This window comes from Desmodus rotundus, chromosome 2, assembly GCF_022682495.2.
Source record: "Desmodus rotundus isolate HL8 chromosome 2, HLdesRot8A.1, whole genome shotgun sequence".
NCBI lineage: Eukaryota > Metazoa > Chordata > Mammalia > Chiroptera > Phyllostomidae > Desmodus > Desmodus rotundus.
This window is the reverse complement of record NC_071388.1, coordinates 90,736,120-90,760,198: the sequence shown is the minus strand read 5'-3', so window position 1 is coordinate 90,760,198 and position 24,079 is coordinate 90,736,120. Positions and strand designations below refer to the sequence as shown.

The following is a 24,079-nucleotide window of genomic DNA, read 5'->3' as shown; positions in this document are numbered from 1 at the left end:
GTACATGTTTTATGTTCCTTTCCACCCTTAGAACAGGGGCCATGCTTCCTGCTGCTGCAGCAACTATCATTGTTACCGCTACTGCCTTCCATCTGCTTAACATATCACAGTTTACAAAGAACTTCCATCTACTTCAAGATTCCTTTTTTCTACCTTCAACAGCTAGATATTGCAGTTAGCTTCACTCTAATGTTCCCCCAACGGAGCATAGAAAATAGTCTTTATTCTTCTTCTGTGTGACAGTACTTAAGAGTATATAAAGACTGTTCCCATGGTCCTCCATGTTCTCTCTTCCTTGCCAAACTCAAAAATCTGTCCCCTCCCCTTTTTTGAACCATAGTTCACTTACTATGTTTCCCAGTAGCTTTACTGTCTTGGGTTGTCAATACTGCTCTCAAAGGATGGTGTCCAGAATTAAAAAATGATCAGAGCTGACCGCAGAGAATTTAGGGATTGTTGCCTCCACTGCTCTGGAAAGCATCCTGCCAAGCGAGAATCCGAGACGGGGAGTGTCTATAGCACAGACGCAGCTCTAATAAGGCACTGCCTCTGCCAGTATCCGTGACCGTCCTTCAGTCCGGACGTCGCCCCTGCACGCCCTTTGTGAGGACTGTGTGAGGGCTACGGAATTCTTACCACGTTTTGTTGAATGGATGGGCCTCACCTTTTTTTTCTTTTGGATAACGAAGCGCTGTTAAATGCCTTCTCAGTACTCGGTACTGAGTTACAGTGGTAGATAAAGTAGACAAGATATATTGTTGTCATGGAACTTCCAGCTTTGCTGGTCACATGTGTGGCCTTGTCTGTGTTGTATACACATGAATTTGAACTGCTCTTCCCCTTTCAGGTTGAACAATGTTTAAAACGTTTGAAAAACATGAACTTGGAGGGTTCAATTCAAGATCTGACTGAGTTGTTTTGTTCCAAGTAAGTGGTCCAGTTGCTCTGTGACGGGCTTAGTGGTGGGGACTATGTCTTGCTGTGATTTCCCTTTGGATTTTTTTCCTGCTTGATGTTGGAATGTAACCAATCATACCTCAGCTCTACAAATTTTGTTTTAATAAGGGGCACCTGGATTTATGGCAATCTCCCTTTGTTGGCTTCTGGGAGAGACTGGCATGACTTGAAATCTGGGACATGATAAGATTATATTGAAACATTAGTGTCCATAAACTTCAGTGAGTCATTATGGAGCAGAACTAACTCAAACTGTGCTTAAAGCAGCTCTGCACTTGAAAACTGCTATGTAAGTGCTTTATGTTTAATAATGAAAGTAATGTACTTTTCTTTTTTCTTTTCCAGTGCAAATCAGCCTTTAACTACCGAAGTGTGTATCATCCCCAGCCAACCAGTGGTAGAATTGGTGCTGGTGAAGATTTTGGGAGCCTGTAAATTATTACTTCGCTTGTTGGACTGTTGCTGCAAGACTTTCCTGTATCCTTGAATCAGCTGAAACACTGTACCATCTCCTCAGGTGGAATTGTTTGGGTAACTTTAGGAGTATTTCTGTTTGAAAGCTCGGGTTGGGGTCTGTAGGAGTTATAACCAATGGGAATTATTATTTTTTAAAAAATTCTCACCTGAGGGTAAGTTTCATTGATTTTAGAGAGAGGAAAGGGAGGGGGAGAGAAAGGGAGAGAGGGAGAGAGACACTGATGTCTCACGTCACTTGGTTGCCTGCTGTGTGCACTCGCAGCCTCGGCAGTGCCCTGACCAGGAGTCAGCCCTGCCACCTTCTTGGTGCAGCCACCTGGCCAGGGCCCTGTGGGGAATTCTTAAAATTTTTCTGTTTTTTTTTCTTTTTGTGTTTTATTCCATCTTTATTGTATTTTTTATATTACCTTTTCGTTCCCTTATGCTGCCCCCCACCCCAAGATTCTGCTTCTTGACCTTCTTTTCCCAGGAATTACCTGATAGAGACATTGCCAGAGCTTACCTTTCTCTAGTATATATTACCTAAGGGCACTGACAGTTAGACATTCTTAATCTTAGAAACCAAACCTTAGCAACGAACAACAACAAAAAAACAAAGTAAAAATAAAAAACCACAAAAAAGAAACTAAACCTTAGAAACTAAATTTCATAATGAGACCTCTGGCAGAGGGCATGTTACTTTATTTTTAGATTTCCATGAGTTAAATAGAACATGTTTTAAGACATTAATTCTTCATTCCAATCTAGTTCTTCATAAATGTAACTTACAAAATCCAAATTACTTTGGTTTTATTTTCCAATTTAACTTAATCCTCCAGCTTGACTGTGAAACACCTAGGTTTGCAAGAATTCATTATTTTAAACCTTGTGATGGTTGGGCTGGTGAGCAGATTATGGTATGTATGTACACACCTTTGAAATCCTTCCCTTCTTTTTCATTTCTTTAACTCAGCCTGGGTCTCTCATTGTTTTTCAAATGTGTTTTCCCATGGGATGCTGAAGTTGCGGGCGCTCTGTGTCATTTGATCAGAGTTTATGTGGAGTGGATTTGGAAGCTGAATGTTGAAGGTTATGTCAAAAGGTTAGGCTTTAAATCTGAAGCCAAGGGACCCTTCAACACTAAACAATTAAGCAAATGAATTCCTAGGATTAGCAACTAGAAAAATTAAAAAGTGGTTGCCCTAATCATACAGCCACTGGCCCGTTTAAAATGAAGGTATTCCTGGGCAGGCTGTATTACTTCTTTCTGCCTCCAGGTTTCTACTTTTTAATGGTCGTGACCTTCCTTATGTGCTCCAGATTTGTTTTTTCCCACCTGAAATACCAGGTTTTTTTTTTTTTTTCTAAACACCTTTACTGCTTTATTAACTAGAGCCATTTCTGTGTCTTGCAAACAAGAACTGAGTGATGCAGAGCCCCTTTTGCTTCGGGACTAGAATGCACGGGGTCTGGAAAGACACCCTGCGTTCTACGGCACAGTTAGTTGGTGTAAAGAACACTGGTACGGGCTGCAAACCGGACACCTTCTCCTGCATTTCTCCCTACAGACAATTGGACTCGGAATCTGCCCGTATTTGTAGAGACAGCAGTTTTCGGCCATTTTAGACATTCGGGGTGATGATCTGTAGTTCGAATTAAAACTAAAAACAAACAAAATTGTCTTGAAATTAAAAACTTTGCTTTGATATATTTACCTGTGTATCTTAAGTACAATTTCCAGTACTTTTTTTTATTCTGCTTATTCTTAGAGGTAACAATGTTAAAATTAGTAAACATTATTTTCAATGTCAAACATTCATTTTTCTTTTCTATAATAAAAATAACAAGTTTTGCTATTTACCATGATACATGCTTAAGAAATTTTAAAAACTAGAAAAAAATGTGAATAACCTGAAAACTACCTAAAATCTCACCATCTAGATAAAACCAAACTTAGGATTTTGATGCACATCCTCTGAGACAGCTTTCTGTCTAGTGCTTTAGTTTTAAGTACAGTTCTGCACTTGGGGTTTCTGTGAAGGCTAGGCTTACCTGGTTATTTGCAAATATGTGCTGTAGTTTTTTCCTTTTACTCTGTAGTGGCCGATTGAAAGGCACTTATTTTCAGTTTTGAATTGTCGTTATTATATAATCTGCAAATTGTACTTACTGGTTAATTCATGAGCTCCTGTTTCTTTCTCTAGGGTTCTCTATAAAGGTGTTTTAAAAAGGCTGATTTCTTTATATGAGCCATTGTTTGGATTGCTTCAAGAGGTCTCTAGGATTCAACCATTGCCTTACTTCAAAGATTTTATCTTTCCTTCTGATATTGTTGAATTTTTAGGACAGCCCTATTTTGAGGTCTTTAAGAAAAATATGCCTGCACCTTTTGCAGCTAAAGGAGTAACTAAATTGCTAAATAAACTGTTCTTAACAAAAGAGCAATCGCTGAGGTGCAGTGAAGAAACTTTACTTAGAATTTCCCAAAAAACTAAACAAATGAAGATCAATCTACAGGATAATGTGGATCTTGGAGAGCCAGTAAAGAATAAGAAAATCTTCAAAGGTAATACGCTTTGATATAGCACATACTAAAAAAAATAAAACTGTTGAAAGTACAGTATAATCATGGATTGTGTAGAAAGAAATCCTGTACCTTCTAGCTCACATTATCTTCCGAGAGGGATGGTAATACCTGTGTTTTCTAAGCTCGAACATTTAAAGTTGTTTGTTTCTGTTGTTGTGTCATAGTTCTTTGCTTGCTTCCTGTATTTCTTTTGTAGTAATTTGGCAAGAGATATCATCATGCACTTAATAATATGTTGGTCTGAAAATAGTGTGCCTAAGTTTTTGTATTTGATCTTTCCATCTCCACAGAAAAGTCATCAGGATTTGATGTGAGGGCTTTCTGCAAACAGCTGAAACACAAAGCTATTCAGGTTTGGCTTATTTTATTTTCTCTCTTTCAATTTTATTGTTGTTCAAGTACAGTTGCCTGCATTTCTGCCCCCCCGACCCCCGCCCTACCTCAGCCATCCCTACCTCCCTCCCCTGATTCCACCTACCCTCTTGGTTATATCCATGTGTCCTTTATAGTTGTTCCTGAAATCCCTCCCCCCCTTTCCCCTCCTTTTGGCTAAGATCAAGTGTAGTATCTGTTCTTATCAGGTTTGGCTTATTTTAATATAGCTTTTGATTTCTGCTAATTTATAGAGTAGATGCCACTTACCAAGCATAGGGACTGAATCTTTTGTTTTTATCCATAGCCCTAAGCTTAGTATCATCTTAGTTCTCAGTCTGTGCTTCTGAATGGAAGGGATTTTAGTGCATCCAGTTATTCAGTAAATAGAATCCTACAGAAATATTTTATTTAGAGTTTTGCTACAATTTTAAAGTGACTCTAGGATCCATCATAGGTGTAGATTGTACTGTAGCTTACGAGTATGGCCCTTGCAGTCAGAAATGCTTTGAGTCCTGGCTTTGGTCTGTACTAGCAGTGTGACCTGTAAGTTTCGTGTAAGTTTCTTGGCCTGCCCATACCTCTGTTTTCTAATAGTGTGTACCTCGTAGGGTTCTGCCAGTTTTATGCATGTAATGTGTTCAGCACAGAGTCAGGAGTACGGCAGGCACATAAGTGGTGTTAGCTGTTATTATCTACTTTCAGTGTCATTATCATCCTCCTCATCCTTTGTCATGAGGCTTCTATTTCTTTCTTCCTATCAGGGTTCAAGTTTTAACATGATTCCTCTTCTCAGTCGGTGTCTGTACATTGTTTGTTCTGGACCTCACAACAGATAAGTGTGTCAGTGCTACTCTCCTTTATCTGGTAACTGCTTACATTACCCTCTGTCTTCTCAAAGTTGTTTTTTTCTGGTTTGCTGTATGGGTTATTTCTTCCATTCTGTTTAATAATCTTAATCATGTCTCATAAGTCACAGTACTTTCTTGGGCATTTACAAGGCTTCCAGCTTGCATTTACATTATGTCCAATTCATGAACTCCAGAGGGAATAATAATAATAATAATAATAATAATAATAGTGGCTAATACGTACTTACATTGTTTTTCTTCTTTGCCAGGCATTGTTCGAAACATTTTAACTCATAATCCTCACAAAAGCCCCGTGAGATAGGTGCTATTATTGTTTCCATATTCCAGGTGAGAGAGTTGAGGTATAGAAAGGACAAAAAACTTGCTGAGGTTACACAGCAAATACAGGGCAGAGCTGGGATTTGAATGCAGGCAGCTTGGTTCATAGTCTTTGTTATTACCCTTTGCATCAGTCCCCAAAAATAGTTTTGTCAGCTGCTTTAAGAACTGTGCCTCTCTGTGACCCTTAAAACTTCTGTTGTCCATCCACCTATTCCTAGGTTTTGAAGCCGGTTGGTCAGCATCCTTCTTATTCATGACCATTACTGCCACATTTTAGCAATTAGCATTAATATGCTTAGTTTGCTTTTCGGTTAAGACTGCTTTACTGATCAGCAACACAAAGCACTGATAGGTCTCTACTTTGATATTTTTACTACTTTTTTATGTTCTTGAGGGTAAGAAACTTGGAAGAAGGTAAGCTTTGATTGAAGGATGGAAGCATACCTGGTAGGTGGCATATTTTCATACACAGTAAAAGTTGGTAAAATTCAAACTTGATACAGAGATGGGTTGAAGAGACAAAGGCGCCGCATGAAAAGATGGTTCAATTGGAACTGGAAACGGGGCCCAGTGAAGCATTTTGAACATGTGTTGAGCAATCATCCTGTCTTCACATCTCAGTCACGTTTACGACCCGTCATTCAGGACGGTGGCTGAGGCTGCAGGTGTAAGTGAAGAGAAGTCGTGGTGGTCCGGCTCTTGTGTAGAGGAAGAGGACTCTTCAGTGATTTTTTTCCCCACCAGATGGGCTTTGACTAACATTTAATCATGTGGAGTTTTCTTCTTACGTGTAGGTAAAAGGAAATGTGTTAGGATATTTACGTTGTTTCCTGTGTATAACAGAATTCGGCTGTGGATGGGATCCGCTGCAGCACAGCAGCGGAAATAATCTTGTGTTAGGAGCAGTGGATAACAAGTTTTTTAGGACAAAAAGGAAAGTACGGTGAACTAAAAAAGTTTTTCTTTGGACAGATTTTCAAATTTTGATAATCTGAGTCAATTTTTCTCTTGTCATATATTTATAATTCATAAACAAATCATATGTTTTTCTCACCTTTCCGTATTTCAGGAGGCAGGCTCTGAGCTTAAATGTCCTCAGCCCCGCTTAAAGGCAACCAAACATTCTTCTCAGAAAGCGACAGGAACTCCTTGTGCCGAAAGGTTTGTGCAAAGATTCCAAGAGGCTGAGACTTTCATACAACTTTCTGAAGAAATCCAGATGGCGATTTTATGGTGCAGGAGCAAAAAACTCAAGGCTCAGGCTTCCTTTCTGGGCAACAAACTTCTTAAAAGTAACCGCCTTAAACATGTGGAAGCCCAAGGTTATAGGTAGGTATATTACAAGACTTATATTCCTTTTTTGTTGTCATTTAGAAGAGCATTATGTATTCAAGTCAAGTCAGCTTTCTTTAGTATGGGATGTCCAGTAGCCCGAGGGCAGCTAAAAGGGGGATCTAGGCAAACTGCCATTTTGCCTGCAGCTTTTGTTGGGCAAAGTTACATCACTGGGAGGAATACACTTGGTTAATTGGATTTTTTCATTTATACTCTTCACCATCCTGTCCGTTCACTCAGAAGCATTAGAAGTGTCTGGGGATACGATTGTGTGTAAAACAGAACCCTCAGGGCTCTAGCTTTAGTAGGAAAGATGGCCAGTCTGCCCACAGCTTCAGTGCAGCAGGATGAGTGTGTAAGAGCAGAAGCAGAAGGTGCCTGCCTTCTACAAGGGCGCGCAGCAGACTCCCAGTCAGGGTCAGGTAACATTTGTTCACAGGAGCTAGACTCCCCATGTGTTGATTTCTTCCCTTCCTGTGACTCTTACATTCACTGAACTGCTTAGGGATGGTCATATTTGATTGTCAGCCAGGACACTTGAAATAACACGAAGTTAGACACTTTAGGGTTTTATTTTTATTGAAAAAATTATAGATGCCCATGGTAACAATGTCAGCCACAAATGGCTACAAAGGTCCTATTCCACTTTCACAGAGGTAGTCATTCTGAACAGTTTTTAATGTATCCTTCAAGAAATACATGCACCCTGACCAGGGACTGACTGAACTGGCACCCCAGGCATGTGCCCAGGCTGGGAATCAAACCCCCAACCTTTTGGTTTGTGGGACGATGCTCAACCAACAGAACCACACCTGCTAGGGTTGCTGGACAGGTATTTACACTGGAATCCTGAAAAGGCCTGTAGTCATCTAAAAGAGATCTTTCTCAGAGTGGAAACTCGGCCTGAGATGTAGAGAATTATTCTGTTCAAAACTGGGTTTAAAGTCAAGGGTAAATGAGGCAGAGATGATAAGTTAGTGAGGATAACAAACTGGTCTTTATTTGGTTAAACCATTATTTTGTTCCTCACAACAATATAATGCTCTTTCATATTATCCTGTTCGGCTGTTTCAGTAGTGTATTTGTACATTTTAAATCTACTTAGTGTTCACAGTAACTGTGGGGTAGGCGGAATTACTCCTATTTTATAGATGAGGAAATGAAAGATTTTGCTAAGGGTGCTGGAGACCTAGAAGTCAATTCAGATCCTCTGATTATTCTGTTTTCATTTCAACTGGGAAATATACCTACCCTCTCCCCGCATAAAAATGACCACTTATATTAAGCCAAGGAGAGATTTTGGAAACAGGGATCATGAATTACTAGCATTATAATGGACTTCCACAAAGTTCTGTATTTGTTTAGAAAGGAAGAGGGGAGGGTGGTGGCGTAGGAAGTAAAGACCCATGCTAATCTTTTTGAAACCTATCACGAACAGTGAGGCACGTTGCAAGGCCCGTGGTCATGAATAGGGCGCACTTTGTGGCAGTGCACCCTGTTCAGAAGTGAAACACCTAAAATAATCAGCTGTTTGAGTTCGGAATTCCCAAACTCGAAGATGATAAATGAATCAAATTGTGTAGCTCAAGGCTGTCAGTTTGTCTTCTCATTGTCCCTTTTCTTTTTCCTTTTTTATTTCCTGCTGCAACACAAAGTTCTTCATCTAGAAATGGACTAATGCACCCTCACGGATTTTCTTTTTCTATCTGAGATACATCCTTTCTCCAGTTCCACTCCTATTAATTACATTGTGAACAGATTAGCAGTTATGAGGAAAAAGCTCTGGCACTGAAGTATGGAGATACCTCACCGTTCAGCTACCTCGCTTGGCAGTTGTAGGAGCTACTTTACTTTGGGAGTAAGGGGGACACATTTGCCTGCAACTTGAATGAGGGAAGTTGTGCTGTGACAATAGACTGAGGTTGAAGCTCCTGTTTCCTTTATTTTTACCATGTTTCTGGGGCTGTACACAGGCGTGGGACTTAAATTGTGCATTTTCTGTTGGAAGTTGGTAAAAAGAAGATAAAAGTTTTTGAGAGTGTTTTCTCTGCATTTTAATAATCTAAGATTTTTCCTCTCTGTCCTTTAAAGTTTGCCCAAGAAACTAGAGTGCATAAAAACATCTATTTGCAACTGCCTTCTTCGTGGCTCAGGTAGCAAAACTTCAAAGCATCACCCGAAACTAAGAAGATCACAGAATAAATTTTTACTGAGACAGAGAAAACCACAGAGAAAGCTGCAGTCGACTCTTCTAAAGGAAATTCAGCAGCCCCCCCAACGGACCCAGACTTTTACAGTTACCAGCAAACAGAGACTCTCACACTGTGCAGGTCACAGAACCGATCTGTACCCTAACAGCAAGCAACCCTTGAGTAGCAGAGTTTCAAACCCTGTCTTACAAACTAAGGAGAAACAAAATCATGAAAATCTAACAGGGAGGAATGAAAATGAAACTGACTCATGGACAGTGATGCAAATAAATAAAAATACAACAGGAATCATTAAGGAGACAGATGATATTGATGACATTTTTGCTTTAATGGGAGTTTAGATGCTCACACACGAGACCTTTAAGTGATTAGCAGACTAGTTCAGTGTTCTGCTATTTTAAGTGAAACTCCTGAGATCTGCAAAGATCTGAAAGCACCACATGGACTCAGACTGATTTAGCGCAGCATTATATAGTAGATCATTTCAGTTTAATAAACATTTATAGTAGGCTTTGTGTCATTTAATCATTTACTACTAAATAGTCAAATCTGACTTTGACTAAATGCTAGGTGTTAAGATGAAAAATTTATCATATCCTGCCCTTGAAAAGCAGATACAATTCCTTCCCTTCATGAAGTTGGTGGGTCCCAGAAAAACTGAATAATTGTGGTAAGTGAACAATTTTATCACTTACCAGGGAATTAAGACCCGAATAATTAGGTTTGTAAAAACTTACCCTGTGCCTTAAGATAAATGGGGAGTGGAGGTGGGGAGTAGCAAGGAAGCACCTAAAAGGCCACTCTGACCTTACTGGCTCAGTTACAGGCAAGTCCACTTCTGGACAACAAGGTCTGTAGCTTCTAATGGTGGTGCTGTCTTGTTATATTAGAATTGATCATCAAAGAAACAAGTTTTGCCACTAATTGTATTACCAGGGACTGGTCACAACCATTATTTCACTATTTATTCACCTTAATTCATAGAAGAGCATAATAATATGCTTTTGGAAATTTCCAAGTTTGTAGGATTTTTTTGGTTTATTTATTTATAGGGTATGGGTGACTGATTCCAAAAAAGGATGTAACGTGACTCATGGTTACACATGAAATACAGCAGGATAACAAAGTAGAAGTAGGTATGAAAGTTAAATGAAAAAAATAAAACTAGGTAACACAAAATAGACCCAGAAATGAGGCTAAAACAAATTCATAATTTGGGACTGATGCTGTCATCTGGTAATTTGTATGTTGCTTGTTCAGTTCTGAGAGGGTGACTCTTGCATATTTTCAAATGTGAAGTTTGAGGTAATTTTTCAAATGTTCTAGCTTACTAGAAAGGTTAATAAGCTTCTCTGTTAAGTAGGTTGTAGCCTTAAGTTTTATTTATATACAGACATAAAAAAATAAAACAATGCATTGATATGTACGCCATCCTTCTTTTCCTCAGCCATCCTATCATTTTCTTTCCCTCCTTTATCTGGCCTTGTTCTTTGCCTGTTTTCTGCATATTTCCCCTTTAATCTATACCAGTGGTTCTCAAACTTTAGACTGAGAATCACCATGTGGGCTGTTTAGAAGTGCAGTTTCCCATTCCTTTCTGAAGACATAGACACAGCCAGGGAATAGAACCAGAAGTTTGCAATTTTGAGTAAAAAGTGCCCAGGTGACTTTGATATACAGTAAGTACCTGAAATGTAGTTGGATAAACACTGGTTTAGCTCCCTTTCCCCAAGATGGAACACCCTGATTTGAGTTCTTAATCTTGAATGACTTTTCATTGTTTGTATTTCTCCTAGCTTCCTACCAAGTGGTGGTAGCCACTCAGTGCCTTCAAACACGGGCAATACCAAGGAGATCCTATTCATGACACGTCTAGAAATAGCCATCAGCTTCTAAGAATCTTAAGACTTAAGGTCCAGTCTTGATTCTGCTTTTATTTGCACATGACTCCACTGAGCTAGTGTTTCCCTGGGCTTAGGTTCCTTCATCTGAAGTGGCCAAAAATCAAACTCTTACAGTTTGAAACGATCCCTCACTGGAAAAACCAGAGTGGTTTAGTGAGTTGTCTAAGAGGTGAAACTATAGAGCCCTGACTGGACTAAAGGCCAGCGCTTTTTTCTGTTTCATTAACGTTCCCTTGGAGTCAGTCTTTTCATCTCCTTTTCTCATCTTGTGCCCCTCCCTTACAATTCTGGGGAAAATAGTAAAAAGCTTCAATATGATGTGTCTACACAATGATAATCTATATGTATTTCTAAGCAATGTAGTATTCTGTATCAGTTAATTTTCCAAACAATTTAAATTCAAATGTTTTAAATTTTTAAAAGTGGAAGGTAAAATAAACAAAACCATGAAGTTACATCAGACGCTACAGTTAGTGTCATCATAGTGAATACCAATTTAATCATGTCTGCGGGCACTAGAACATTTAAGTCATTTATAAGAGAAGGGTGGTGAGACTTTCCATGTGTCCTTGAAAGCCTGACCTTCCTACTTCAGCTGCTGCCATGACAACTGGTTTGGAATAGGACTGGCAACTGTACCTTGCCTCCTGCTCCAGGGACCTCTCACTTCCTGCCTCCTGGCTTTTGACAAGCTGCAGAAACTGCTGGGCATATATGCCTTGGAAGAGGTGTGGGGTCATCCTCTCCCCGTTCAAAGACAATTCAGAGGCACATTTCATTAGCTCAGAAGGTCCCTCAAGATCAAGTACTAGTGCTTCTGTGGTATCCAACTCAATGCATCCTTAATTAGCTTTCCTCCTGCTGTTTCACTTCTCCATCATCCCTGTTCCTTGGGATCACATCCTAAATAAACTACTGCATGCAAGTCTCGGGCTATGCTTTTAGGAGAACCAAGGCTAGGACAAGTGGTAAAGTAACACTGGCAAACGGATGACTTCTAAGAAAGGTAATTCTATTGTCACCATATATTTTACTTTGCAAATGACCATATAAAGTTTTTTTAAGCTTAAAATGCTGGTTAGAACAGACCAGTGCTATCAACTATAAAACTGAAAATATATTCAAATTGAATATATTCAATGTATTCAAAATTGAATTTTCTAAAAAAGTCAAAATTGTTTTATAGCCTTAATTTCTTTTATCCAGTGTTATTGCTACAACCTTGTAATATTCAGCCTCACTTTGAAAAGCTAAAGCCACTTACATGAAAAGGCCAGTAGCATCTTCATAAAAATCTTTTCCATTAATTTTAGTTCAAAGTAAGGCTTTATTTATCTTTCCATTCTGAATCTTAATGTAGTGATTCTAAACAGTCCCATCCGCTCTGTTCTCATGCTTTGCAAATCAGTTTTCTCAGAACTATTCTTTTTGGTTTTTTGTCTTTCACTAGAGAAAATGTCGCTTCCTCCATGATAAGATATTTTCTGTGATAAATCTACCGGTGCATTTTGCTGTATTCTTGGATTGGTTTCCCTTTATAAATATGCAGAATATGAAGATGTCCTTTTTGCCTATAATACCACTTTAATCTTCATAGCTTGTGAGGTTAAGAGTTACAAATGGAGCTCAAGAAATCAAGGTCCAACATATAAAAAAATAATAGAACTGGAACTTAAATTCTGGTCTTCTGAGTCTGAATCCCATGTTGAGCTGCAGGTGACTGACCCCAGACCGAATTTACTGGTATTTCCAGTATGCACTGACTGAAATTTTATCAAGAATAATTAAAAAAAAAATTCAAGTACAGATTTAGAAAAAAGGTAAAATTATAGGCATACAAATAGGAGCATTTATCTTCAACTTACCTATCAGTCCTTAACAGAAAGGTAACTGCTTTCTAAAATGGAATAGGTCAACTATTCCATTTTAATATTTAAAAATATACATAATAGACACTTTTTTAAAAAGACAGCGCCCGATAAATCACATGGCAAACCCTTCTCTACACAGTAGTAAACAGGTTTTCATCTTATGGACTTTTATATGCCGCTCTTGTTTGTCAGTTTGTTAAAATAAGAAAAACTGCTAGCATCTGTTCTAATGAAGGCATAATTCAATCATTTATAAGCCAGCCCCCCTGCCAGGCACAGAATTCATTCTTGCTCTGGGAAGAGGTAGGTTTGCAGCTAAACTGATCCTCTGCAGACTATAGACATGCAACATTTAAAACAATGCTGAAATTATAGGTGTTTAGCTCCAGTTGGCATAAAAAAATTTGAGTCTTCAGCTAGACTAGACACCATTAAGTCTTAAGATGTCCTGTTATATTTGCTATAAAGCATCTCAACAGATGGATTCCAGAATAGGTCACAGCACTGTAAAAAGAAAAGAAAAATCATTTTCTTCCATACTTCAGTGGTAGTAACAGATCTGAATTCACCTAATTATAAACAATTGTTTACAAGGGGGAGGTAAGGGGGTAGAGGGATTGAGCAAAAAGAAAAAAGGACTCATGGACATGGATGGACAACAGTGTGGTGACTGCAGGGGGGAGGGGATATAAGGGGACCTATTGGTAATGGAAAAAATATAATAAAGATTATATAAAAAAAAGTAAATAAATTATGAACTGTGAGTTCCATGTATGAAACAACATCTTAATCTGTCCTACCTTTCCTCTCTCCTCTCAGCCACCTGTACTCTAAATCCAGTGGTCTACACTATCTGATCTACTTCCTTCATGATTCTAAAAATTTCACCATATCTACTATTTTTTTTGCCAGCTGAAAAGTTGTTTTTAACTTTCTTATGGAGGAATAATTGACATATAACATACTAGTTTCAGGTATACAACACATGAATGAGTGTATATACTGCAAAATCATCACAAAAGTCTAGTTAACATCCATCACTATACATAGTCACAAATTTTTCTTGTGATGAGGACTCTTAAGATCTATTCTCTTAGTAACTTCCAAATATGCAAAACAGTATTATTAACTATAGCATTGCTGACTCCCTTGGTAAGGTACAGCATTTTGGACTTTTTGACCAAACCTGTCTGCTTGAGAATAGCCCATAGTGATTCTTGGATTATAAATGAAGTTATACATACATAGTTTAAAGGAGAGATACAGGTTAGATAGTCTACACACACACTATGACACCTTGAACTCATCTGCAACATTTCTGTCAACTCAGTAATTTTCTTTGACGTTACGATCAGTTCTCATTTGCTTGGAATTTCATCACACAGAGAACCACAGAAGCAATTATACTGTGCCTACTTCCATATTTATCCCGTACAGTTTGTAACAACACACTGATCCCAGCATCAATCTTTAGGAGCCTTTCACCATTTATACTTCACCCAGCTCGGGCAGAGTTCAGACATGAAGGTTAGCACTTAACTTTTGCCTATAGGCTTAGAGGCCAAACTTCTCTGGACTACATTATCTACTCACATTCCCACCTTTGTTCTATCAGGATCGTATAGGAAGAAAAGGATATAAAATCTAACTTACTTTATAATAATTACTCTGTGAATAGGCCAAACTCCATCTGGAGGGATGGACTGGGATTTGATGATGCTAGTAAAAGCAAGGATTACATGTAACTCTACTTTCTGAATTGCATGTTGAAAACTACGGAGTACAGTCTGCTCATTTCCTGTATGTGGTCACTGTGGTAGAGTGAACACTGGTGTTCTTGAAAGTCAGCAGGCTCCTGTGGCTCAGTTCGTAGCCTTGAAGTGCTGTGTGGCTTCTACAGTGCCATGGTCACTTGCGGTGAGTGGTCCATGGCAGCAGTCTTCCCAGGGTTATGCAGCAGAGAATGCTGGCATATGCCTCTCAAATATACGAGGAACCTGATATTCTGGGTTGTTGGCCTGACCCTGCCATTTACTGACTGACCTTTGTCAAGGAAGGAAACTAACATTTATTATATTGTGTGTACATCAGTCACAATACATTTTATTTAATCCTTCTAACAGTCGCATTTTTATTAGTGAGAAAAGGCTCAAAAAATGAAGTAAGTTGCTTTAAAAACTGTAAGAAGTAGAGGAACCATGCAAAACCATGGCCTGACTCTACGGCTCATGATCTTTGTATCACAGCCAATACTGCTCTGAACTCACTGTACTTGTCTGACTTGTAACCATGAAATAGGGACGTTTCCTGTGAGAATCGGTAAGTGCTTTGAAGGACCCAGTGACATAACCTCCCCCAAGACCATCAGGTAGCTCTAGCTGCTCTTAATGTCGAGCCACAACCTTGATCAGTCTGGTGGCATAGAGCTCTCGGCAGTGTGTGACTACTGCTTGATTATTCCCTTGTTTTAAACACTGTAATTCCATTAACTGTAGCTTAAGAAAACACTGTCAGTTTTCCCCAACCCTATTATACTGTTAATTCAAACTAAGCTTCCAGTCAACTGAAACTTATTTTTTTCAATAAATGCTGCTATTAAGGCATAATTTGCATTTCTTATGTTTGATTGCCTTGCAGCTGAAGTATCACTTCTTTATTATTAAATAGTTAAAAGAAACATCTGTTTTTCTATGACAAGGCTCAGGCTCTCAGAAGAATTAGACTTCATTCCTGCCCCCAGAGTTTCATTGTATACACGGGACACAGACAGATGAACAGGACACATACTCTGTATCTTGAAAAGTAGCAAAAGGAGAAGAGCATTTTCTAGGAATGATGAAGAGGGACTTTGACAGGCATGTTCATAATTACAAACAATTTAAATGTGATTTGCATTGGTAGGATGTAGAATGAACTGATTCATATCTAATTGTTACTTGGTTTCATTATTTTTCATAGCAACTCCCACAGTGCCTTTCGCAAAGAAGTTAGAACAAGAAAATCATAGGGGAGTGACACTCTATCTCTGCAACAATACAGGTGCTTACTGTGTCCAAGGTATACACTGAAAGTGAAAACTCATGCTTCATTGCTAAACCACATCTAATATCTGAAAAACTGCCAGCTCAGGAAATAACCACTCCATCTACTACCAATGCTTGATTCTAATTTATGTGAAGCACTTCTTCTTTAAATGTGGTCCTTTTAAAGGAACATTTTTATCCCTCTCAGCCTGCATGAAGTTTTCTACCATAAAGATAAATTGTTTTTCCGTGAAGCAGAGAAAGGGATGGTAGTACCTTTATTGTGGTTGTTATTTAGCTGATTCTAAAAAGTAGAAAGTTTTCACTTCTGCTGTGGTGTAGGGCTGAGCTAGGCTAAGGAGGAAAGAGAACAAAGGTGCAGCAAAATCTGCAGAAGGAAACAAGAATAGAGGGAAAAGAAAAATAAAAGTACTGATGGGTTGTACCAATAAATCATAACCAAGTGCATAGTCTTCCAAGTTTCCCTCATTTAAGTGATACCTCAATTTAATGAATACTGATTTGCACTTGATCTGGGCCGAAAGGCCAAGAAGTGATACGAAATACTGATATAATAATAAAGGTTGTTAGTACACGAAGCTATAAAAACAATCCGACTCTCACCTTACAGGAAACAACTGAGGAAAACATCCTTGTGTTTCAGTGTTAACAAACTTCTGGATCTGAAGCACTTGTTTTAAAAGATGTCCTATGGAAGATTTGTCAATTTTTGTTAATACCATCTGCAAGAAAACAAATATTTAAGCATTAGAAATAAAGTATTTTTTAATACACAGTTTTACACATTTTAGCTACAAATTCTCAAAAATTAGGTGACCTGTTCAAGTTTCTTAATGTCTTTGTACTTGTTTCCTCATCTATAAAATAAAAGCAATGTGTGCTAAAGTTCCTGTGAAGAGTAAATGAGTTACTGTATAGTCCTGCGTATACAATGTATAAAGCATGCACTATGTGTTTGCTGTTTAACGGTGCTCGAACTACACAGGACGATAGTACCTTGAATTCAAAACCAGTGAAAAGGACCCGGGAGCCATATTTGCAACTACCATAAACCAAATGTTTCATATGATCACTATATGTCTTGTGGTTGAAGATATTCAATATGTATGTGAGTATCAGTAGGTTGATTCATCTACAATTGCCAAATTATAATTATTTTTGATCTACAAAATGGTTCCATCTTACATGTAATAATCTAAAGGAAAAATTAAAAATCAGGCTGTTTGTAGGTTGCATCTACTATTCCAAGTTATACATAGTTATACTCGAAGTTAAGCCTGAAATTTTCTAGGCTTACTAGTAAATAATTACTTTGAATAAATTTACCTATTCAAAGACAATTATACACCAGAGGAGGGTCAAGGCAGGGCTTGATTACAAAATCCATTAAAAAGTACAACCTTGATCTATCAGATTTTCCTGGGATTTTCTATAAAGTGAAACTTCCTGACTCACTGCATTTGTACTGCGTAGACTATGTTTATCAGTCCTTCGGCTCCTCATAACTGTAGGTTATCACTATGCCTCACAGGGCTTTGCAAACCCCAAGAACTCCGCAACTCTAAGAATACAAAAAAGGTACTGACTAGTTACATGGTTTGATTTGCATTAAACTCCACTGCTACATTTTAGCAGTTTTCTGACATTTTTCAAAAACAAAATTATAGTCAACGAGTTCTCTCCACTCTTCCTTAAGAGTGCTATTTTATTTGGAAAACTCAAAAGGCAAAATAGATGTGGACAGCAACGTTCTAATCTATATTCTATTCTAGAGCAAATAACAGAACACTGGTAAGATATACCCAGAGGAAATTTTGTTTTCTTTAAGAACACAGTATAAAAATCCTACCTGTATGTGCTAGAGCCTACTATCTTCTTATAATGGTTCTGAAATTCCAAATTAGCTTAGCGAATTTTCAGTTGCAGTTTTATTTACATACTTGTAAGTACTATCTGCCAAGCTGCTGTTAAAGAGCTATTACCACATTTTAGATGAATGTTTATATTGCCATTAAAAAAAATCATAAAGAAAAGCACCTACAAACACTAAATAAACAGGTTAAAAAACTTTACTTTGACTATAATTTTGAAAACTTATAGCTGAGAGAAAAGTAGCTGTGCTTTTATTAGAGAATAAAAGTAGCACAGAACTTATTTTATTAATGGCCAACCAGAAAAGGTATTGCTTTATCTCTTCAAGAGACAAGACCTACTTATTCATTAAAAAAAGACAGATACACATACACAGAGAACTGGTATTTCTAACTGCAACCATAATTTAAAATAAATACTCACCACATAAGGTAACGCAAGCTCTTCACACATTTCTATGGCAATACTGTCTGCTTTTTGAATTCCAACAACGCTATCCACTAACAAAAATGTTCTCATCAAACTGTAAGAATGTAGAAATAAAGATGAAAGGCAATATGAAATTCATTTATTTCTTCCTCTGGCCCTCACAATACTAATAAATTTTCCTTTGACTAATTTTCAATCCAGAATTTAAAAATTTCTTTAGGCAAAAGGAACGCTCAGTTCACGGGGAAGTCCATCCTACAGTCCAATAGTTAACTAAGTTCATTAAATACCAATTTATATCAGGAGCATGTGTTGAACATGACAATGTACTTGGGACTGGTTACGAAGGTGAGTGACCCCCTTCCTCTAAGAGCTTGAACTCTAGTAGGAAAAAGACATGAACCCAATTAACTATATTATCATTAAAATATCAATGAACAAATATCATTTTCAGTTCGATAACACAAACCAGACACATTATATTTTGTATTTTCTTGTGTAAATATTTCATCTTAGTTTCTACATAAAGTCACAATAAAAAAGATACTTGTTAACACTTTTTTATACTTCAAAAATTTAACAAATTGTTTTGTATATGTGCAAAGCTTGAAACATACAGCTACTGTTTGACTACCTAGGGGGACAAAAAAATATAACATTTACAGAGGATGTACGTCAGAAGTACTTTAAGAATGACTGGAATTTACACAAGTGTAGTTGAATTTGGTAAATGCCATATTAACCAACAGTTCTCATTTTCAAAGTTAGCCATCTAACAGTCTGGTATAAAAAAATTAGTAAACTCTGCTGAAGTACTATTTGTAGTCTCAATTTAGAAAAACACTTGAATTTAAGATAAAGCCAACCTAAGGGAAAAACAAAGCAAGAAGAAAATACTGTGGTTCTAAGTACTGTGTTACAAAACATTATGAGAATAATAAAAATATGCTTTTGGGTTAAATGTGTAACTAGTATAAAAATTTTTTTCCTTACTTCTTTCGTTCTTTTAGATAGGTCTCTACCATATCAACAAAATCTTCAGGTGCTCTATAGCCATAACCTGGCATGTCCACCAACGTGAAATACTTTCCAACTTTAAAAAAATTCATTTTCTTTGTGTGACCCTGATAAATGGAAAAATGAAAGCATTCTTAAAATATGTCCTTTATATTTCATAACTCAAAATATTTTCTATTTAGTCACATTTATTAACATGTATAAGTATTCTGTATATAATCCCAGCTATGCTGACGATATAGGAAAAGAAGACAGAAGTGGCTCGTGATAGACTTAAGTGATACTACTACTCTCCAATTCATAATTTAAGAGAAATACGACTTAAGAACTTTAGATTCCATATTAGACATATGTAGGCAAAATATTTTGGACTCTTTCCTATTTCATTAGCTCTCTCTCAGTGAAAAAGTTAACCTGTTCTAAATGGTATGACTGTACTAGTCAATATTCTCTTATGAGTAATACACTTCTAAGATGAAATGAATTATGGAGCAGGTAAGTTAAATTAAATGCTTACTGTTAGTCATACAGTCATAAAACCTAGATGCGAAGCCTGATAGTTTATTATGCCCAGATTACTGCATCCCTAAAATGAACATGGTTTGCATATTTCATTAAATGGGTTTTAAAAACCATTTTAAAAAAGTATGTACAACATTATGAAACATCTGTGCAACCAAAATTGATGTACAGATGGTAAGTGGTTTGGTCATGATTTTGTGTCTGTGGACATTAATCAGATAAGGAAAGATTAAGATAAATAATTTAAAAAGTCAGTTGTTTGGAACTTGGAACGAGTATTTTCAGAGGAAAGAATTTATAAATGGTGCTTAGGTTCCTAGTCAGCTATGTGTCTATCTATAGGAAAATGATTTTAGAATTAGGAATGTCAAAAATACATTTCTTGCGTTGTCGTCTCAAAGCAGGAAGGGAACCACTCTACCTAGAAGTGAGAGTTTAGCTGGGTTATTTGGTGAGGCAGGGCAGGGGTAAGGGAAGGAGGGTTAACGAGTGACAACAATCATTAGTGACAGCCAGGGAACAACTAAATGAAGAAGTGGACAGCAAGAAAGGACTAGTGAAGCCTCCTGGAAGAATTCCAATGCAAGGAAAGGGGACAGTGAGCATTGGGTTAGTGGGAATGTTTTGCCATGAATATATAACAGGGTGAGGGGAACTGCGGGCAAGTTTTGAAGAGGAAGTATCTTAGATATTGGTGGAGTCTGCGTCATTGAGGAGGAAGTAGAGAAAATTAGAAAATGACAGAAAACTACTCCAGGAGACTGGCTGGGATAATAAGCACATAATTTGGTCCAGGTAAACTGGTATATATGCATGAATTAGCAAGGTATAAAATATTACAGAAGGAAAAAAACACTTTAAAACTGTTTCCTCTGAAATCAGTGTAAAACTAAGATGATCATTCGCAGAAGCAATTATAGAATAACAGAACAACTCTTTGGAAAAAATTTAGACCAAGGAAGACTTCCTCAAGATACTGGCAAGACTACTAAAATAAATCTAGACATATTTTCCCTTTCCTCAAAGAAATACACAGGCACTAACGAAATGTCTTACTTTACTACTTGTTTGAAAGAAATCACTTTTCTAGGAAGTTGGCAATTATGACTTCTTGTACATAATCTCCCAACTTATTATTCACCCTAGTCAATTCGGAGATAGTTCAGACAGATTTTATATTTCAACATACCGGTTTTTTGGAGACTCTGACTTCAACGTCTGGAGCCAGTGAAAATAAAGCCTTTATTAGAGAGGATTTTCCAACATTGCTTCTGCCTATAAAACACACCTTATAGAAGAAAAAAGAAGGCGGACTGGGTGAAAAAAGTGAAGGGATTAAGCAAAAACCAAAAAACCCCACAAGCTCACAGACATAGACAACAGTGTGGTGAGTACCAGAGGGAAAGGCGGAAGGGGGGAGTTAGAAGAGGGTAAAAGGGATAAATGGTAATGGAAGGACATGACTTTAGGTGATGAACACACAACACAATATACAGATAATGTATTATAGAAATTTACACCTGAAACCTATATAATTTTATCAACCAATGTCACCCCAATAAATTCAATAAAAATTAAAAAGAAAAAAGATAATTGAGTACTAGCTTGCTTATTTATTTATTTAATGATATATTAGCTGCAAAAACCTGTCAACCTATTCAGTCTTGCCTAGCCATGAAAAGTGACTTGTGCTTAGTCAAACCTCAAATTCTAACATATAGCTACTATCTACTGAATCATTTCAATGTGCCAGGTGCTGTTCTAAGAATTTAACATATATTTTCCTATTTACTTTTTACAACATCCCTATGAGATAGGCAATATTACTATCCCCATTTTACACATGATAAAACAAGATAGAAAGAGGTTAAATAACAGCTAGAAAGTGAAGGAGTTGATATTTGAACTCAAGACATCTATATTCAGAGTCTGTGCTTTTAATTACACTATGCTGCTTAAGAATATCTGCAACATTTATTAAGCATTCTATATTTACACTTGCTTTTTGAAGTCAGAACCACATTTCCCCACAAACTTGCAGAGTACACTGTAAGAGTACTTTTTCTTGAACTCTCATCTTCCAACTAAAACTTCTCTCCTTTAGTCCTCTATAGTGGTGATTTTCAAACTTTTTCATCTCATGGCACACATAAACTAATTGCTAAAATTCTGCAGCACACCAAAAAATATTTTTGTTGTTGATCTGACACAAAAATAGGTATAATTCATTTACACTGGATGTGTCTTGTGTTGGCTGTTGTAATTTTTTTCTTTGACAATCTAAGGGAAGAGAGGTCAGTGCCCCTGTCTAAGAAGTCAGGTATTGCATGTTTTAAAATTTCTGTGGCACACCAGTGTGTGACTTGTGGTTACAGTGGTTGAAAACTGCTGTTCTACAGTGTAGAAAGCGACAAAATATTCTTGACAGTAACTGTCAATACACAGGGCTCTGCTTTTTAACATGGTATTGGAGGGGGTACAATACCAATCAGTGGCTGTAAACGAGGGCAGTACTGCTCCCTGAGGTGTGTTTTGGAAATCTGTACAGAAATTTTTGGTTATCAATATGATCAGGCAGCATTTAGTAGGCAGGGGCCAGGGATGCTATGTATTGTGCAAAACTGGGGTCGGTCCTTCAGAATGAATTAATCTGAAGCCTGCATAAATTTCAAATGCTCTGCCAAATCAAATCCAATGATAATCTATAGATAATAAAACTGAATTTAAAAAAATGAATTATACAAAATGTCCAGTTATTTAAAAGCTTAAATCGAAAGGTGATGCTACGTCACAATCATTGATATATGTTTCTGAATTCTAGCAGTTCTAAATCTAGTAGAAGAAAATTTTCAGTGGAGTGGAACAGTTACTACAAACACAGTAGGTCCTTGAATGACAGACATCCTTTTGTTCAATGTCCTTTTGTTATAACATTGATGAGGGGGAAAACAAATCAATTCACAGCCAGGACCACTGTCTGTGTGGAGTTTTTATGTTCTCCCCGTGTGTGGGTTTTCTCCTGGTAGTTCCACATCCCAAAGCTGCCCGTGGTTAGGTGGACCTGCGAGTCTGAACCGAGCCCCTCAGAGTGAGTGGCGGTGTGTGTGAGCCAGCCCTGCATGGCTCCTGTGCTGGGCTGGTTCCTGCCTTCCGCTCTGAGCGGCCAGGAGAGCTCAATACCCTAAACTGGAATAAACAGACTGGAAAATAATTACCTGCCTTGTTTTTATTCATCTTAAATGTAAGTATAGTTCATATTCACTTCAATGTTTAATATAAATTTGGGGGTTTTTTACTTAGATGTTACGCGATGTTTTGGGGACCAGAAATATGTCATAGGAACTTAACTCGTTGGTATCAATTAGCCTTCGGTAAAATTGATTTCGGTTATGTTATATTGCTTTCGGTCTGTTTCCAAGAAACTATCGTATGTGAGAACTCATTGTATGTAAAGAGCTGAGGTTTCTTTTACCAGACGTAGAACAAAATATTAGTAAACTGCAGTGCATATTTAAACTGTACAATCATGGAATGTCACTAAAGTTGTTTTTAAAAATCTACATTACTGCCGTCTATGTATCATTTTTTTACACAATAGGAAGTTTAGATACGGTGAAAATTACCTATTGATAAAGGTCGCATCGTTTGTGAAAATCACACTTTTCATAGTCTTCACTTTATTTACTCTACCTTAATTAAGTAGGAAAAAATTAAAAGCATAATATTCTGAATGCTTAGTTTAAGCCTTTAACGTCTTCTATATTCATTACCAAAATATTTAAAAACTAGATTTGCTTTCTAATTAAGTTAACTATATGCTTCCACACACAGTTAGAAAAACTCTCCGGTTTTGTGACAAGAAATAGGTGGAAGTAAAACCCCTTTCCCAGCCTTCACCGCGGGCCGGCAGTCACGCTCGCACCTCAGGGCGGGGAAGGTCCGGGGCGTGGTCCAGACGCACAGCGGAACTGACGTACTCGATGCGATTCGAAGCTGTGGCCGTAAAGAAGCTGTCCGCCCTCGCGATGTCCTGCAGGCTGGGGTCGAAGATCTTCAGGTGAAGGTCGGACGTGGAGTCGGAGAGGAGATGCCGCTGGAGTTCCTGTAATGGGAACACAAACTTCGTCAGCTGCCGTTTTGGCAGCTGTAGAACCTCCGTGAAAGCCTGGGGCTTGCTGTAAGCTCGGCTCACGCGCACTAGCGCAGCCGGCATCTCAAAGAGCCTGCCCAGTCCAGGTAGCAACACGGGCGCTGCCATTTTCCTTTCCCAGAAGCCACAGCAGAGCCTCGTTCCCAGCCTCTGGGCCGCG

At 37.8% G+C, this 24,079-nt stretch overlaps 2 protein-coding genes across 3 annotated transcripts in view; one reads left to right on the top strand and one right to left on the bottom strand.

The window, feature by feature from the left end:
• The window catches only part of NEPRO (nucleolus and neural progenitor protein), a 15,778-nt gene extending 6,327 nt beyond the window's left edge, over window positions 1–9,451 (top strand). For both annotated transcript variants that reach the window (XM_024578054.3, XM_045185903.2), the window contains exons 3-9: window positions 848–927; window positions 1,303–1,434; window positions 2,253–2,330; window positions 3,618–3,979; window positions 4,291–4,352; window positions 6,635–6,894; window positions 8,992–9,451. In XM_024578054.3, coding sequence (XP_024433822.2) covers window positions 848–927; window positions 1,303–1,434; window positions 2,253–2,330; window positions 3,618–3,979; window positions 4,291–4,352; window positions 6,635–6,894; window positions 8,992–9,451 — 1,434 coding nt within the window. The remainder of the gene's footprint in view (window positions 1–847; window positions 928–1,302; window positions 1,435–2,252; window positions 2,331–3,617; window positions 3,980–4,290; window positions 4,353–6,634; window positions 6,895–8,991) is intronic.
• Window positions 9,420–24,079, bottom strand: GTPBP8 (GTP binding protein 8). Its single transcript, XM_024578055.4, has 6 exons — window positions 23,692–24,079; window positions 20,959–21,057; window positions 19,224–19,354; window positions 18,225–18,324; window positions 16,533–16,651; window positions 9,420–13,389 (listed from the first exon to the last, which is right to left on the bottom strand). The coding sequence occupies exons 1-6, from the start codon at window positions 24,025–24,027 to the stop codon at window positions 13,317–13,319; spliced, it is 858 nt and encodes a 285-aa protein (XP_024433823.1). The 5' UTR covers window positions 24,028–24,079; the 3' UTR covers window positions 9,420–13,316.

Excerpts from the sequence above, each read along its gene's own strand:
- GTPBP8 (XM_024578055.4), bottom strand. The coding sequence starts at position 24,027 with ATGGCAGCGCCCGTGTTGCTACCTGGACTGGGCAGGCTCTTTGAGATG. Across the intron at positions 19,355-20,958 it reads TCAGAGTCTCCAAAAAACCG|GGTCACACAAAGAAAATGAA; the intron begins GTATGTTGAAAT and ends TCCATTTATCAG. Across the intron at positions 16,652-18,224 it reads AGCTTGCGTTACCTTATGTG|ATGGTATTAACAAAAATTGA; the intron begins GTGAGTATTTAT and ends GTTTTCTTGCAG.